Here is a 17,495-nt window from a genome sequence, read left to right as displayed (position 1 = left end):
AGCGTCGTGCTTCAGTGCCAGTGTCTAGGGAATCTGAGTAAAATCTACGCGCAGACGTGTAGGCAGCACTGGGATGGCTCTTGGCCCTGGGGAGGGTGGGGGATGGAGGGCAGGAGGATTGGGGTCACTCCCTACTCTGAAGGAGCTGGTCTGAACCCCTTCTTCCTCTTGACAGTGTCCACCAGGACCCCAAGTCTGAGAATGACGTTCCCTCCTCCTTTGGTGCTTTAGGGTCTGCAGCAGGTTTTTATGAGGCTGGGTTATGATCCTCCCAACTAAAAAGGAGTAAGATTGCTATTGGGAAGGGTTATATGTGGGAGGAAGTGGAGGGGCAGTCCCACTAGTTTTGGAGCATCTGCTGCTGAATTGGGATTAAGTGCTGTGCCTTTTCGAAAGGTCTCATTAAGTGGGTGAGTTTCACGTGTCATTGCGTTTTATGGCTTCACATGTGAAGCTGGGTTATTCCTACCTCGTGAGATGGCCTTTGCCAGGAGCTAGGTAATTGGAAAACAACTAGCATTTATTTACATAATGCTGACTACACACTTAGAAGCACTTTCTCAGGTGAGGAAATTGAGGCACAAAGTGTTTTAAATAACTCGCCCAGGTCTTGTAGATTCTGGACTTGAACCCAGGCAGTCTGCTCCAAAGGTTCTGCCTTCAAGCTTTGCTATTGTCTTCCAGCTAGATGTGGGGAAATAATTGTCAGCAGGAGGCTTAGCTGGGCAAAAGGCCAGGGGAGGGTAGCTTCTGGTGTGGAATATAGATTATTTTTCAGATATAATGGGAAAATAATAGAAACAATTGATTGGCTGTTGGTTGGTGATAAAGGAGATTGCTTTACAAATCCCAGAATGACCACTAGCTCTGTAAAGCTGACTGCTGGTTGCTTCTCTGTGGTCAGTGTGAATGTACTTGCCTGGGTTTTGTGATGCCAGCCAGGCAGCGTGCTAGCGTCGGTGCCAAACACACCCAGGCTCATCACCTCACAGGTGGTCTACAGCCTGGGCTCTGTACCTGGGGACTCCCCTCCTTCCCGCTTCCTCACTGGCCCCACGAGGCCATGGGGAGGTTGCTGTGAGGTCATTGTGGGGAGCCGGGCCGCGTCTCCCCTCGTGTCTTCCCTGTCCTCTCATCCCCCTGCTGTTCTCCCTTGGGCTCTCCTGCACATCCCATCCCCGAAGGGACGACGAAATCCTGACCCGATTTCTGGTTTTGACTTCTTCCGTCTGTTTCTGAGGCCTTTGTGTAGCTCATGTTTGAGCTGGAGACCCGGACAGGACTCTCTGACTGGCCCGGTACCTTGGGCAGGTTACAGACGATTCTGAACCTGAGGTTTCTTTGTCTTGACCGCACCTGCCCCATCCCCCTCACAGGATTGTGGTGAGGGTCAAATAAAATACAGTCATGAAAGTGTGTCTTTCAAAGCATAAATGTACAGTGTTTTTAATGTTCCCAACCTCCCCAGGTGGCCTTGTCACTCCCTGCTTTGATGCCCTGCCTGAGCTTCAGGCACGCTGCCGTCTCCATTACTTGCTTGTGTTCCTGTACCCTGGAGGGCCCTGCACTGTATTCTTTTTGAATTTCTCGGCATTTGGCGCAGGGCTATTTGGCAGGGGTCAGGGCTCAGTCTTGTTTGAATGAACAGATGAAGAGTGTTTTTCGAAAGGAAGTTTGTGGTCATAGGCTTTTTTTTTTTTTTTTGCGGTACGCGGGCCTCTCACTGTTGCGGCCTCTCCCGTTGCGGAGCACAGGCTCCGGACGCGCAGGCTCAGCGGCCATGGCTCACGGGCCCAGCCGCTCCGCGGCACGTGGTATCCTCCCGGACCGGGGCACGAACCCGCGCCCCCTGCATCGGCAGGCGGACTCTCAACCACTGCGCCACCAGGGAAGCCCGGTCATAGGCTTTTTTTTGTTTTTTTCCTGAGCAGTCTCCTCCTATATATCTTTGGTTCTCAGAGTTACCTTGTTACAAAGTAGACCTGTGACACTCCCTTGTGTCCCCTTCTGCAGGATGCTAACTCCCAGTGCCCGCCTTCTCCAAGATCTATGCTTTGTAAATATTCATCTGATGAGTCCTATTTTTCAAAAATAAGACAGATCATGGGAACATTCTAGATTTTGAAGTAGAGATAGAAAATATTTGATATTTATTTTTTGTTTGTTCACTTAACAAATGTGTGTCAAGTACCTTTCGGGTACCAAACTCTGTTCCTGGGGCTGGAAGTACAGCAGGGAACAAAACAGATGTGATTCCTGCCCATATGTGGCTTCCATTCTAGTGGAGTGCTGGTCGGTGGAGAAGTAAATGAATAAATGAGACAGTCTCCACTCATCTTAAGTGTGGTGGGCAGGGATCATGTGAAGGGGACTCCCAGACCAGTGAGGAGTCCTCACATGGGTAAATAAACTAGTAGTTACAGATGTTACACCCTTCGTTCACTGTGTGCTGGGTGACCTGGAGGGCCTGCTCTTGTCCTGAGGACTTTAAGCTCCATCTACTGCTAACCCACAAGGAAGACAGTGAATGGCTGAGGAGGAAGGTGGCTGCCGCCTGGACTCTGGCCTCATGAGGGTGTCTCTGTCTGCATGAAGCCCCTCAGCCTTGACGAGGACCCTCTTTGCTCAGGTCGCTGACAGTCGAGTGTTTCTGAGGGACCGGGGAGGCCAGGGAAGGTAGACTGTTGGTGGCCCATCACCATTCTGTGCTGTCTTGCCATACCTGTGTATCCATGTCCTCAGCATGGAGATGCTTTGCTTGCTGCGGCCCATTCACAGGCGAGCAGTTGGCCGCCCACCCGCCAGATTCTGTGAAGGAGGAGGTGGGTGATGGAGGCCATGCCTGGGGACACGGGGGCTCCTTAGATTTCTCTGTGGAGGTTGTGTGGGATCCCAGCTCTGAAGGATGAGAAAGAATGAGCTGGATGAAGATCAGGGTGGGGAACACGTGTGGGAAGCTTGGGAGATGGAAAGAAGCCACGGCAGCCAGGGTGCAGGGCGCAGAGAGAGTGGTGTGGGATGGACTTGGCCTTGAGTGGAGGAAAGCCCGTAGGGCCGCCAGGCTATGGTAAAGGGTTTGGATTTTATTGTAAGCAGCACTGGAGGCCGTTGGAAGGTTTTGAGTAAAAGAATGGTCTGATTTGGTTTATTCCATTTTACTGTTGACGGCAGTGTGGAGAGGGGACCATGGAGGGGAAGTGGGGATGTGGGGACTCTGGGCGGGGATGGGTGGCGGGCAGGGATGGGGGTACAGTGTCCGGTGGGTCTGTGGAGGAAGCCACACCCTGGAGACAGGCTGGGAAGGAGCTGGGAGGAGCCGGGATGGGGACTAGGTTTCAGCTTGAGCAGCGCGGTGGGTCGTTCTTGTGGGAAGAGCAGAAAGTGAGGGTGAGAACGAGAAGCCTTTAGACCCTCACTTGGAGCAGGGGCCGTGAGAGCTGGGGCTGCAGAGCGGAATCGGGCGTCCTCAGCAGAGGGTTGACATTTCTCTCCTAATAACCCCAAGGATCTGAAAAAGGGTCAGGCCACTTTTTCCCATCAGCATGAGATCTGATGGGTTACCAGTTGTGGTCACTGTCCTGTGATTGTATATTGTAGGCTGTTGCTTTTATTTAGTTCGTTCAAGAAAATACTGAGCTAAATGCTATATTCCCTGCAGGGTGCCTGATGATGCTGAGACACACAGGAGGTCTGTGAGGGTGGGGACTGTCTCTAACAGAGGAGACAGACCCTTCCATCAGAACTAAGTCAGGAGCTGCACCAAGAGTGGAGTACAGTGTGACACCGTCTAGGACGGGGAGGAATAGGGCTGTGGGCCCCAGAGCAGAGGCCCTGACCTGGCCTGGGCGGCTGGGGAGGTTTCAGCAGTCCCGGGAGCAGTTGGTGTTGGCATGAACATGAGCAAAGCCCTCTCTTGGAACTGACACATCCTGCAGAAGGCACTTGAGGATTCCTTGGCAGGGTTGTGTAGCTCGTGAGAATGGTGATATTCACATGGGTTAAGGATCCTGATGTCATTGTTACCTGCTTGGGCAAAGGTAAACTGGTTAGTTGCTAGGAACTTCCACTGCTCTGTGCTCAGTGTTATTTTGTGGCAAGAAACAGAAAGTGAAATTGGCAGTTCCTATGACTTTACCAACACCTTATGTGCATTGTTTCAAAGAACCAGGTGAGATCTTTGCATGAAAGGCACTGTGTAGTTATCAGGGGGAGACAACTCTAGATTCACCAGCAATAGTGTTAACTTTATGGAATGTAAGCATAGCAGTGGATGTGTTCATGCATATTCATATTAGGACCCTCCAAAGCTGATACGACTCTGTTATAGATTGAATAGCAACACACTTTATTTTCTTGAGTAATCTTGTAGAACTTTAAGGAAGCTGTTATTAATTTTCCTGAGGTTTCCTAAGGTGTATTCTTCCACAGAGCTAACACCTTGGTCAGGACACTGCTGTAAACGCACAGACAACCTTGTCTGCTAAGGCACCTGTACAGAGGTGTGTTGACAGTGGGCGACTGACTGGAGCTGCGAGGGATGCTGGCTGTGTTGTCGCTCAGCCCCTGTGGGGGCCAGGGCTGGTGGTGGGAGTGCGGGGAAGCTGTTCTTGGGCTAAGTTCCCTGCACCACCTGCCGATCCATCCACAGCCCTGGTTTAGCAACACTGGTGCAGCTGGGAGACACACTGCTGGGACGAGGCTAGGAGCACATGGCGGGTTCGCCGTGTCCACGCAGGGGTGGGGTGGGTCACGTAGAAGCTGGAGGGACGCGGTGGCAAGTGGACCAGGTGGATGTGGGCAGGTGTCGGGGGAGGGCCTGCTGTCCTCTGCGCGGTGGCACGGGAGCCAGGAGGGAGGGAGGAGATTCTGGGTCATGCGGGGCTCCTGGCAGAGTTGTTTCTCAGCCGTACAGGCGCATCCCTCTTTATGGCCTGGGTCAGCAGCCACCTCTTCCATGAACTTTTACTTCCCCACCCCTAACAGGAAGTCATCTTGTCCCTCCCTGGACCCTCACTTACCCCTGGCCTTCTAGCTGCTCTTAGGTGCTGTGCCCCCAGGCTCTGACCTTGAGGTCTGGGACCGGGAGGGGAGGTGCCCCAGGCCACCTCAGAGCTCTCCTTAGGTGGAGAAAGAAGTGGACTGGAATACACTTTGTTTTGTTTTGTCTTATAAGGGGATATGGCTCGTTTTTACATTCCTTCATTTCTGAAAAGATTGTGAACTCTGATAATTGTGTAAGTTTGTCATAAATGGGACCTTTTTCTTTTCAGATAACGTGGATGCAAGTGATCTTAAGCAGTTTTTTGAGACCAACTATTCTCAGATATATTTCATCTTCTATGAAAATTTTATAACACTGGAAAATAGTTTGAAATTAAAAGGTAAGAATTTCTACAAAATGTTTCTGATATACAAAGTTTTTTGTTTTTTTAAATATTCAGGAAGTTCTGAGAGGTTGTGTGTGTCATGTGCCACAAGTTACATGCTTTTTTTTTTTTTTTGCGCGGTACGCGGGCCCCTCACTGCTGTGGCCTCTCCCGTTGCGGAGCACAGGCTCCGGATGCGCAGGCTCAGCAGCCAAGGCGATTTACTCAAAAAGAAAGAAAGAAAAGTAATGTATGCACATCATTAAAAAAATTCAGATTCCACTAAAGGGTTTGGAATGAAAACTGATGTGTCTGTCTGCCCAGACACCCAATCTTGCTGTGCAGAGGCAACCACTATCAAAGTGTCCTGTATATGTTATTAATATACTGTGTTTATATATGTTTATGGTTATGCCCATACATATTGGGTTGGCTAAAAAGTGCCTTTGGTTTTTTAAGTAAAAATAAAAGACATGTTTTTCATTTTCACCAATAACTTTATTGAACAAGGTATTCACTCTTTAGTTCCACTACCTTCTGCCATTTTTCAGGCAACTTCATAATTCCATCTTCCCAAAACTTTTTATCTTTTTGAGCAAAGAACTTTTCCAGGTGTCTTTTACAGTCTTCCACGGAATTGAAATTTTTTCCATTAAGAGAATTTTGTAAAAACCGAATAAATGGAAATCCGAAGGTGCAATGTCTGGTGAATACGGCAGATGAATCAGAACTTCTCAGCCAAGCTGTAACAGTTTTTGCCTGGTCATCAAAGAAACATGTGGTCTTGCGTTATCCTGATGGAAGATCATATTGACTAACCTTGGATGCTTTTCGTCGAGTGCTGCTTTCATTTGGACTAACTGGGAGCAGTACTTGTTGGAATTAATTGTTTGGTTTTCCAGAAGGAGCTCGTAATAAGAGGACTCCCTTCTGATCCTACCATATACACAATATCGCCTTCTTTGGATGAAGACTGGCCTTTGGTGTGGTTGGTGGCGCTTCATTTCGCTTGCCCCATGATCTCTTCCATCCACATTATTGTACAGTATCCACTTTTCATCTCCCATCACAATTTGCTGTTTTCCTTACGTTTAAGTAGGGAATCTCATGCAGAAATACTGTCAAGAAGGTTTTTTTCACATAACTTATGTGGAACCCAAACATCAAAGCAATTGACATAACCAAGCTGGTACAGATGATTTTCAACACTTGATTTGGATATTTTGAGTATGTTGGCTATCTCCCAGGTGGTATAACGTTGACTGTTCTCAGTTAATGTCTCGATTTGATCTTTGTCGACTTCAGCTGGTCTACCCGACCGTGGAGCATCGTCCAGCGAGAAATCTCCAGCACAAAACTTCGCAAACCACTTTTCACACATTCGATCAGTCACAGCACCTTCTCCATACACTGCACAAATCTTTTTTTTGCATTTCAGTTGGGTTTTTACCTTTCTTGAAATAATAAAGCATAATATGCCAAAAATGTTGGTTTTTTCTTCCATCTTCAATAATAAAATGGCTACACAAAAATTCACCAATTTTGATGTCTTTTTTTAAAATGCATGCTGATGTGACCTGTCACAATACAATCTAACAAAATTGTTTTGAATGAAGTTTAAGACAATTAAGTGCTATTAGACCATCTTATGGAAAAAACCGAATGAAACTTTTGGCCACCCCAATACTTACACGAAATATTCTTTGAAAACCAAGCCAATAAAGTCACGCTGCACATTCTGCTCTGTATTTATGTGGCAGGATAGAGTAGCCCGGGGAGCCAGACAGGTTTGGATCCTTGCCCTACCCTTCTAGCTGTTTCTCCTTGGACAGGTTACTTCATCTGTGACTCAGTTTCCTTCTGTCAGCATTAAGTGGGTTGACACGTGTCCTGGGATTCCAGGACAAAGCATGGCACGTGGTCCATGGTAACTGTTGGCTGTCATTATCATCATCATCTTTCACTTTTATGTAATGTGTTTTGGAAATCCTTGCATGTTAGCACCTTTATATCCACCACAGTTTTAAACAGTTACAGTACTGCGTTGGACAGAAGTGCCATTGTTCTGGATGACTGACTTCTGAGTGACTGAGTCAGGACCACAGAGTTTTAAGGTTGGAAGGGGCTCAGGAGATTGGGTTTTTCACAGTCATCATTCTAGAGTTGAGAAAACCATGTCCAGAGAGGTTATATCACTGGCCTGAGGTCACACAGATTATTTATTTAATTGTATAGGCGGAATTGCAACCAGGCTTCTTGATGCCATGCTCAGAGCGCCTTCCCTGTACCAGTGGCTCTCAGAGCGCCTTGTGGTTTTTAGACTAGCAGCACGGGTATCACCTGGGCACTCGTTAAGCCTCCTGAATCAGAAACTCTGCAGGTGGAAAGTCAGCAATTTGTGTTTTAAGAAGCCCTCCGCTGATACTCATGTGCTCTCAAGCTTGAGAAGCACTGTCCTTTTTCATATTTCTCCCATTAAATAAACAACACAGATGATAGGTTGATGGATAGACAGTGAAATGTCGTCTGTGTTGCTCACCGACAGGCAAGAGCATCTTCTACCTGGGGCCTGGACCATCCATGCTTTAGCATCCTGAAGGGTGCCTTTCGCCCTTGTGGACCCTGGCCTTGTGGACCCTGGCCCTGGCAGCTCTGTCTCCCTCTCCTGTTTAATTCTTCATTTATTCACCCATCCAGGATTTGAAGCTGACGATGAGCAAGGCACTGGGCTAGATACCTGAGAGGAATCCAGAGACGTATCAGATGCTGAACATGCGTCACAGCGGGTGGTAGTTGTGGATGGGTCAGGGAATAAGCCATAGGCATGGTTCACCGTGGAATAGGTCAGAAAGTAGATGTGTTGTCAGATATAGACACCCCGTCTGTGGCTGCTGATTTCCCGTAGAGTGCACGAGGGAGGTTGGGGACGAGGTGGCCTTGGGGACAGAGGGTAGAGAATGAGCGACGGCAGGGAGGCCATCTTTGGGGCATGTCTGGGGAAAGCATTTCTTTTTCTCTTGACATCAGATGTATGAAAGAGGTTTATGCTTGTCTCGTGGGGAGCCTGCAATTCCAGGTTAAAGCATTTGAACTTCATTCTTTGGGTGGTCAGGGCTCTTGAAAACATTGGCTACTAAGACAGTGTCTTATAATGTGGTGAGTGAACCAGAGGGAGGAAGACCAGTTAGGAGCCTGCTGTCATCCGTGTGAGGTCTGGGAACGCCTGCTCCAGGGACGTGGCAGTTCAAGGCAGAGAAAGTGTCAGGGGTCCGTGGGTGCACCGACCAATCGTGAGACGCGGGCGTGGGAAGAGGGATCCCAGAGGGGGAAGCCAGAGACGCTTTCAGGATGTTGACTCTGGTTCCTCCGCTGCCCTTGCAGCAGAGGGAGCCCTGCAGGGGAGCCAGGTGTGAGGGGCGAGAGGGTGAGCCCAGCTTTGGGCAGTCTGCATCTGCGGTGCCCAGGGCACACCTGGGCGTAGGTGGGCTGTTAAATTATAGGGACTGGAGCTTGGGAGAAGGGAGGTGCAGTCATCCTGTTGCCAAGGGAGAGAGTGTATGCAGAGCGAGAGAGTGGCAGTCAGGGATTTGGGGGAATTCCTTGTTTTATTGGGCAGACAGAGGAAAATAAAGGGGTAGGCGGGAGGGTGCCAGGAAGCCTGAGAATAGAGGAGTTCAAGGGATGAAAGGTCAGCAGCGCCTGCCAGTGCAGAGAGTTGAGGACCAGCAGGATGGGGAAGGGTGTTGTCATTGAAAGGAGTGTTCTGAGCGGCCAGCGGGATCAGAAGGCAGACAGACAGGGATGGAGCAACCGGGCAGTGAGACAGTGAGCTGCACGGGAAGTGGTCTTTGGGAAGGTGTGAGGATGAAGCCAGAGGAGCTGCGCAGTCCTGGGAAGGTTTTAGGGGATGCGTTTCCCTGGTTGCAGGCTGAGGAACGGGAGGCAGCAGATGGTGCCTGGTGTGGAGGTGGGCTGAGACAGGGTCACGTGGAAAGAAGAGGCCGTGGAGAGGAGCGTGTGGACCCCTGGCTGTTCCTGTGAGACCTGAGGCAGAGGCCGAGCGTGGAGGGGGGTCTGGGGGAGGCCGCACAGCTGATGCTCAGGCCCTGCAAGGGGCGCTGCTCCAGCCTCCAGTAGGTCAGGTCACATGTGGGCATGTGCCCAGGACGCCAACATGTGTTCTTTTTAAATGAATTTCTCAGCTTTTTCCCCTGTGATTTATAAATTGGTATAAATCTTGAACTTAAATTTTTTTTCTTGCCAAATGTGGTAGATATTTCAAATATGAAATTATGTGATTTTTATCTTCCTAGCTCTGTTCCACTTCACTATTTTTCACAGGTGTGTGGAGGAGAAAAATGTGGTATTACGTACAATCAATAACAAAGAAAAAAATTAAAATCCGTACCTGAAAAAACCCCTGCAACCTAAAATCCTGTTTTAAAAGGCCACCCCCCTCCCTCCCCTTTTCTCCTTCTATCCTTTAGGAACATGTAGCGGTTTAAGACCATCAGTCAGTTTGTGCTGCGTAACAAATTGCACAACAGACCATCCCAACACTGAGCACCTTAAAACAACTACCAGTCATTTAGCTTGTGATTTTCTGGGTCTGTTGGACGGCTCCTCTGGTTTGGGCTGGCTCACGCCTCTGACCAGTTGGTGGCGGGCGGCCTCATTCACACATGTCCTGGTTAGCAAGCCACTGCCCAGGGTGCCTTAGTGCTCCTCCATGTGGCCCCTCTTCCCCAGCTGGCAGGCTCTCTTGGGCTCCTTCACACGGTGGCCTTAGGGCTCCACGCTCACAGGTGTGGAAGGCTTTTCAAGCTCGCTTCACATTTGCTGTCATCAGGGAGCAGAGCAGGTCACAGGGCCTCTCAGATTCAAGGGCTGGAGAAGTGGACCCCTCTTGTTGCGGGGGAAGATGATCCACTGTTGATTAAAACTTAGAAAGCCTGGAAGCTGTGTGTCACCAGCTAGCAAGGAGCAGCTCTGCTGAACATGGCCCTGGGCAGTCTGGCTCCGTCACGCACCTGCATCCCTAATGCAGGCTGCACAGCACCTCTCGGGATCTTTGACTGAAAGTCTGTATGTTGAGGCTTGAATGTTTTAAGATACCTTTTAGCATAATTTTTAATATCCTAAAATTTGTACATTGTCATGATAACTGATTTTTTTTTATATATTCCAGGGAATAATAAGTCACAAAGGGAGGAGCTGGACTCCATCCTCTTTCTTTTTGAAGTAAGTTTTTATTAATTCATTTAGTTTTTAAGATTCTTGTCAAAAATATGGTATTTTAGATCTTTAATTTTACTTGAAGATAAGTAAAAATGATGGACATGTATACCCTTCCTTCCTCTTTTACAAACAGTGTTGCTAAGAATGTTCTGATTTGTTTTCCTTGTGGGAGAATTTTTCCTGTATGGGTACCTAGATGGGAAGTTGTATGCACATTTTAAATATCGATATTACCAAATTGCTCTTCGAAAAGGTCATATAAACTTATTTATTTTTTAAAATATTTATTTGGCTGCACCCGGTCTTAGTTGCTGCACGCAGGATCTTCATTGCCATGTGTGGGATCTTAGTTGCGGCATGTGTGTGGGATCTAGTTCCCTGACCAGGGATCGAACCCAGGCCCCCTGCATTGAGAGCGCGGAGTCTCACCCACTGGACCACCAGGGAAGTCCCTGTATGCAAGTTCTGAAGCGTGAGGGTAAAGCTTGCGTGCTTGTCCCCCCCTTGCCCTCCCCGCAGTTTAAGATCCAGAAGCGGCAGTTGCCTCTCCCCTGACCCCATCCCTTCTCTGCTCCAAATGCAGCCATGCCCTGCCCTTTGTGCCATTCCCTTTCTTTTCAAAGATGATTTTCCACAAGCATTTGTACCCCTAAACAATGCGCCATGGGGTTTTGTTTGTTTTTGAGTGTCATAAACATGGTCTCAGGTGCTGCACAGTCAACGTTATTTCTAACCTTTATCTGTGTGTTTGAATCTAGTGCTGGTTTGTTCATTCCATTCCCACTGCCGGGTCAGGTGGATGTATGATTTAATTCCAACATTTCGTCTGTAGATGGTTTTGGTTTTCTTGGCAGGTAGGCAGATCGTCTGGGAATAAAGGTGACTCTGGTCTCCTTGTCTTCCTCCACTGGCTCGGCCCTGCAGCGCGCTGGTAAATGGGAATGATAAAGGTGGTCTTCCTGTTTCTGATTTAAAGAGAGTTTTGTTAATGTTTCATCATTAAGAATAATGTTTTCTGTAAATTTTTGGTAGATACTCTTTATCATAATAAGGAAGTTTGTTTCTATTCCTAGGTTGGTAAGATTTATAAAAAATCATAGATGGGTTTTGAAGTTTTCAGAAGTTTTTTTCTGCATTGATTAAGACGATTCTTCATGAATATTAATGTGGTGAATTCCAGTTCTGAGTTTTGGGAAGGCTAGTATTATGTTTGCATTTTTGGATCTATGTTCACAACTGAGGTTGGTCTGGATTTCCTTTCCTCATACTGTTTTGAATGATTCTGTTACAAAGGTTACAGGACCTGTTGTCAAGTGTCTGTTCTTTTTCTATTATATAAAATAGTTTGTATAAGATTGGACTCATCTGCTCCCGGAAAGTTTTTTAGTCTTCCCTGTAAAAACCATCTGAAACTGGTACTTTTTTTGTTTCGTTTTTTCTTTTAGTGGGAGGACTTTACTCCTTCCATTTCTTTAATAGTTTTTGGATCACTCTATGATGATTCAGGTTTTATATTTCTTCTTGATTCTGGTTTGGTAAATTATATATTTTTCTAAGAATTTGAGGAATTTGGTCTTATCACCAGTTTTAAAACTTATGGGCACGGTCCTTCTTTTAAGAGTCATACATAATCCCTTCAATTTTATCTGCTTTCGATGAATCTTCGCTGTCTCCACACTGTTGCTATTTCTTATTACTAGTAGTAGTAGTAATAAAAGCATTTATGTTACACTTTACAGGTATGATTTTACTATCTTTCAGTTGCCGTCGCAGCAGTTTTAAGCTGTTCTCAGTCTAATTGCTGTTCCTTTAAATGCCTTTTCTCTCTGGCTTAACAATCTTGTCTTAATTTACCCTTTGGTTCTGCAGTCTCACCATGAAATGTCTAGTTGAAAATTTCTTGCTTTGTGTGCTTCCTGTATTTCTGGATTCAAATCTTTTATAATGTCTGTAAAATTCTCTGCTACTTTCTTCTCAAATATTGACTCTTTCCTCTTCCTTCTGGCCGTACTTTCTAGAATTCCCATGCAAACTTCTTGGTCTGTCCTCCACATCCCTCAGGCTCACCTCCGTCCTCCCCACCCTGTCTGCTGGCCTTGTGCTCTGCCAGGCGGCCTCGGCTGTCTCTCCCCAGGGCACTTTCTCCATTTGGGTCTAATCTGCTGCTTCACTGTGCTATTGAGCTTTTAATTTCTATGTTTTAACTTCTTTTGGTTTGATATTCATGTGTGGCTGATTGCTTTTGATGGTCTCTTGATCCTTGTTCATTTTTAGACATCTTTTTTTTTCTGAAACATTTATAATGGAAGAGTTCATGCTCTGTATCTGATCATTCTTCTGTCTTTGGTTGTCGAAAGCTGTTGTTTGTTTGGTTTGTTTGTTTGGTTTGTTTGTTGTTTGGTTGTCTGTCTTTGGTTGTTGAAAGTTGTTGGTTATTTCTACCATCTCTCATGATGGCTTCTTTTCTTGTATGTTTTGTGATATGATTTTGAGATCAGATTTCATTGGATGCAGATTTAATCTGCTTGAATCCTGTTTTTCCAGAGGGTTTGTCTTTGCTTTTGTTAGGGGTCTGGCTTGAATCCCATTTTTTTCTGGAGGGTTTGTCTTTGCTTTTGCAGGGGGTCTGGGAGTGCTCTTGTTTGGGATCACTTTGGCTCCACTTGAGGGTCCTGGTTCATTACTGGCATCCCTGGTTCAGTTCCTCACACCCACCTTGGGATGGGCACGGGTGTCTGGAGCACGCAGATGTCCATAGGTCCTCCTGTGTACTTGGTGTTCCCTCCCCTCCTGCTTCCTCTCTCACTGCTTTTTAAGTCCCTTGCTAGTTTCCCTGTGTCCTCCGAAGCCCAATAACAGTTACCTTTGCTGTCACTGTCATGCAACAGGAAAGCCCATCAGAGCCTGTAGTCCTGTACCCACACAGAGGGGGTTTCAGCACCTTCTCCTCGTGTCCAGAAAGTCTAGATTAAGGAGGGTGTTACTCCCCATGCATTACCATCTACAGGGGATGTGTTGCCTATATAAGAGAACAAATATATATTACTCAGAACTTCATAAAACCTTCATTTGGCACAGTAAATATGAATGAAAAATGAACTTGCATTGCTTTTGTTTTTGTTTATGTTCTCTCTGTCTCTAGCTTCAGAAGGTAGGTTGTAATTTGTATGGTTTGTTCTGAGAATTAAGTAACTTCATCGCTACCTCCTACAAGTTAGTGCCACGTAAAGTGATGGTTTATGAGGATTTTAAGGTAACTACTTATCAAGGTGTAAATAATTGGGAAAGGCTTCCTTTAGAAGAAGTGGTATTATTAAGACATGTTAAATCACAGAAGGGATACCATGTAAAGACTGTCTATAATTAAGAAATGGATTGAAAGAAAGCACGGAGGTAAAGGAGTTAAGAAGGCAGGAAAGAGGAGGCTTAGGAGGGCTGCTGCCTGCTTTGTGAGACAGGGCTGTTTGGAAGGGGACCTTTGAGAAAGGAAACAGTCATTTTTTCAATGTAGTGAGCTACCGAAGACATCACACTGCTCGGATGAAGCAAGTGGCGACAGTCAAGGCTGCCAGCCCAGGCCGAGTCTCCTTCAGGCAGCGGGTGGACCTTCCCATCTTTCTGTTGGGTGGCAGCACTGTACCCCTCAGAAGCTGACCTCCAGCTACTGTTGCCTGTGGCTTCAAATCTCTGTACCACTTGGGAGTTTCTCTTGTTGCTGGTTCATGGAGATGTGTGTCACGTCTAATTGAGGTTATGACTCCTTAATTTTACTCTTCTTTTAAAAAGATATTTCATCTGTCATTGCCATGTGTTTCAGATGGGCCTGCGGGATGATGGTGTGGGACCCCATCAAATGAATCAACGTTGCTGACTTGACCAGAATATAAATGTTTTACTCAGGCCATCCTGTTGAATCCTTTCCCTTGGAAATAGGTTCAGTCTTTCCAGTTTTTATCAATGGAAGGTTGGGGGCTTGGTTGTGTCAGGTGACTTGCCCAAGATTGCACATCTGTCCAATGGTAGGTAGAGATTTAACCTCCGGTCTCACTCTAGAACCCGTTCCTTAACTCAGCGCCAGGCTGCTCACCACTTAGAAGTCTCGATATTCAAGCTGTATTCCATGGGCCACCTATACCAACACATGCCTATTATTGTACAGGTCATTCATTCATTAGACATGTTTATTGGGTACCTCTGTGTGTCAGGCACACTTCTAGGTATTGGAGGTATGGCAGCGGGCAGTGGGATGGATGGAACGCCCTGCTCTCGTGGAGCACGTCTTAACGTTTCATGGTAAACTGAAGAGTCCAGTGGTGAGGATGGATATGTCAGCGCTCCAGTAACCACCTTACGAGTCAGAAAATTCTGAAAGGCCCTTTCCAGAAGTGACACTTAGATGGTGGCCCTTGAGGTGGCTCCCTACATAGGGGAAAAGGAGGGTTGGTGTAAAAATGTAAGGCACCTGGTGAATGGGTTTCAAGATCAGATAATTCACTTTACTTTGAGCAGCTTCTGCGTTTAGCAGTTGAGAGGTGTTCATGGTTCCTGGGATTTGTTTTAATCAGGTGTGGTAAGACACACAGACCTGAAAATGATTGGCATGAAGGAAGATGTTATTACAGTGCGTCCAGTGCCTTAGAAGCAGGAGGCATGGCGCGTCAGGTAGGGCCATAAAGAGAAGCTCCAAGGTGAGAGGAGCAGGCAGGGAGGGAATCCAGGGCTCTAGTGGAATCTCTGTCTGAGAGGTTGTTTCTGCAGGAAGGAATGGGGCAGGCGAGGTTGCTAGCAGGCTGAGCAGGTTAGGATTGGATAGTGTGAATAATTGCTGCGGGCTCTGGGCTCTGGGAGCGGTCCCCAGCTTTCAGTACCTGGTCGCCAGGCGATGCGGGCAGGGGATAGTGTCCCAGAGTATGAGATCCCATTAAAGGAGGTGGCTGAGGTATGGATTTGGGCTTGGCTGCTTTGCATATCAAAGGTGTGCTGGCAGGTACTCCCAGGAATTCACTAACCTGGGAGAGCAGCTCCTGCCAGTGCAGCAGGGCCCCAGGTGTCAGAGCATCCACAAAGTTGGAGAGTGGCATGGACATATACACACTACCAAACGTAAAGTAGATAGCTAGTGGGAAGCAGCCGCATAGCACAGGGAGATCAGCTCGGTGCTCTGTGGCCACCTAGAGGGGTGGGATAGGGAGGGTGGGAGGGAAGGAGACGCAAGAGAGAAGAGATATGGGGACATATGTATATGTATAGCTGATTCACTTTGTTATAAAGCAGAAACTAACACACCATTGTAAAGCAATTATACTCCAATAAAGATGTTAAAAACAAAAGAATACAGAAAACAAGAAGATACAGTTCTTAGATGTTGTTTCAGGCCATCTGCCACGCTGTATGTCATCCCCCCTTTGGTAGAGAAATGGGGTAGTTTGGATAGAGTTTGATAGCAAGGCATTTCCCCAGCCTCCCAGTCCCCAATTAAAATGTGCATCAGCAGAAGAGGTTTCATATTAAAACTTACACATATCCTGGCCTCAGAATGCTACTTATTCATCTGTTTTTCAAATATCACAGAGTTAGAAGTCACAGATACACGGACATTTGATTTCTAGATCCCTTATTTTTGAGTTTATCTAAATTACCCCACCAGATTAAATAAACCCTTTTTTTTTTCCTTCCTAGAGGCTGAACGGGTTCTTGTTATCCTGTGAAGTGTGGCGGGAGCTGGTCTCACACTCGGAGTCCCTGGGGCTCCCTGTTTGGCTGTTGGGGTCACTCCATGAGAGCACTGTCACCCGCACTTGGCTTGTTGCCTCCTGGCCTCTCTGCGCACAGTTTCACTCCTATCTCTTGGTTTATGTAGCTCTCTTTTTAGGGCCTGCCCTTTGCTTTCCTGCTCTTCCGGCCCAGTCTTTCAGGCTGTGTTCAGACCCCTCGTTTCTCCTGGCAGCTCCAGCTAGAGGTGCCCGTTCTCTTCTGTCAACTTGTATAATGCACTCCCACTTGTTACCGTTGCATTACAGCCGGATGTTCCTGGTTTTCCCGCCAGGTGTCTTAGATTCCTACGGAGACTAGGAAGTTCCTGGGGCCCCTTGTAATCCTTTGTGTGCCCCACACCGACTGGCACTTGTTAATATTTATTGTTGGATTAAAGCCTCTTAAATTCTCGACTTATCTACCATGGGGTTTGTGTGGTATTTTTATATTAAAAATATTTTCTTTTCTTGCCTATAACTCCCTGGACAAAGGGGATGAGAGAAAGGTAGCAGAAGGGCTGGCGAGGTTTGGATCTGGCTTTGGCACAGTGCGCCGTGCGGCCCTAACTGAGGCAATGAACCTTCCTTTGCCTTGGGGTCCGCATCCCTGCGGCAGGGGTGGGACCAGATGAGGTCTGGGGGCTCTTCAGCTCTGCCAGCAGCCTAGGGTCCCACAAAGGTAGCTTTGATGGAAGTCTCCAAACAAAGACGTCTTCAAAATAAGAAGTTCACGGGGGAGTCTTTTTCAGCATGAAATTCAGTTTCATGCTTTTATTTAGTTTTAATATCAGATCCCTTTGATCAGCCTTTGAGTATCTAAACACCTCAGTTGCTTTCTTCTCTTGAGCAGCTCTGTTCACTAGAACTTTCTGGGACGATGGGAATATTCTATATGCAGCTAGTTGACCAGTTGCTACATGGGCTGCTTCGTGCTGGGAATGTGGCTGGTGTGACTGGGAAACATAAATTTTAATTGTAAGTAGTTTGATTTGATTTAATTTTTTTTTTTTTTTTTTGCGGTACGCGGGCCTCTCACTGCCGTGGCCTCTCCCGTTGCGGGGCACAGGCTCTGGACGCGCAGGCTCAGCGGCCATGGCTCATGGGCCCAGCCGCACCGCGGCACGTGGGATGCACCCGC

At 47.2% G+C, this 17,495-nt stretch overlaps 1 protein-coding gene across 1 annotated transcript in view; it reads left to right on the top strand.

Moving 5' to 3' along the window:
• RALGAPA2 (Ral GTPase activating protein catalytic subunit alpha 2) overlaps positions 1–17,495 on the top strand; it is a 284,753-nt gene that overhangs the window by 17,610 nt on the left and 249,648 nt on the right. Inside the window, exons 2-3 of the mRNA XM_007454538.1 lie at positions 5,271–5,381; positions 10,555–10,607. Coding sequence (XP_007454600.1) covers positions 5,271–5,381; positions 10,555–10,607 — 164 coding nt within the window. The remainder of the gene's footprint in view (positions 1–5,270; positions 5,382–10,554; positions 10,608–17,495) is intronic.

This window comes from Lipotes vexillifer, unplaced genomic scaffold, assembly GCF_000442215.2.
Source record: "Lipotes vexillifer unplaced genomic scaffold, Lipotes_vexillifer_v1.1 scaffold365, whole genome shotgun sequence".
Classification (NCBI taxonomy): Eukaryota; Metazoa; Chordata; class Mammalia; order Artiodactyla; family Lipotidae; genus Lipotes; species Lipotes vexillifer.
The sequence above is the reverse complement of the archived record's forward strand: the minus strand, read 5'-3'. Positions and strand labels throughout refer to the sequence as shown.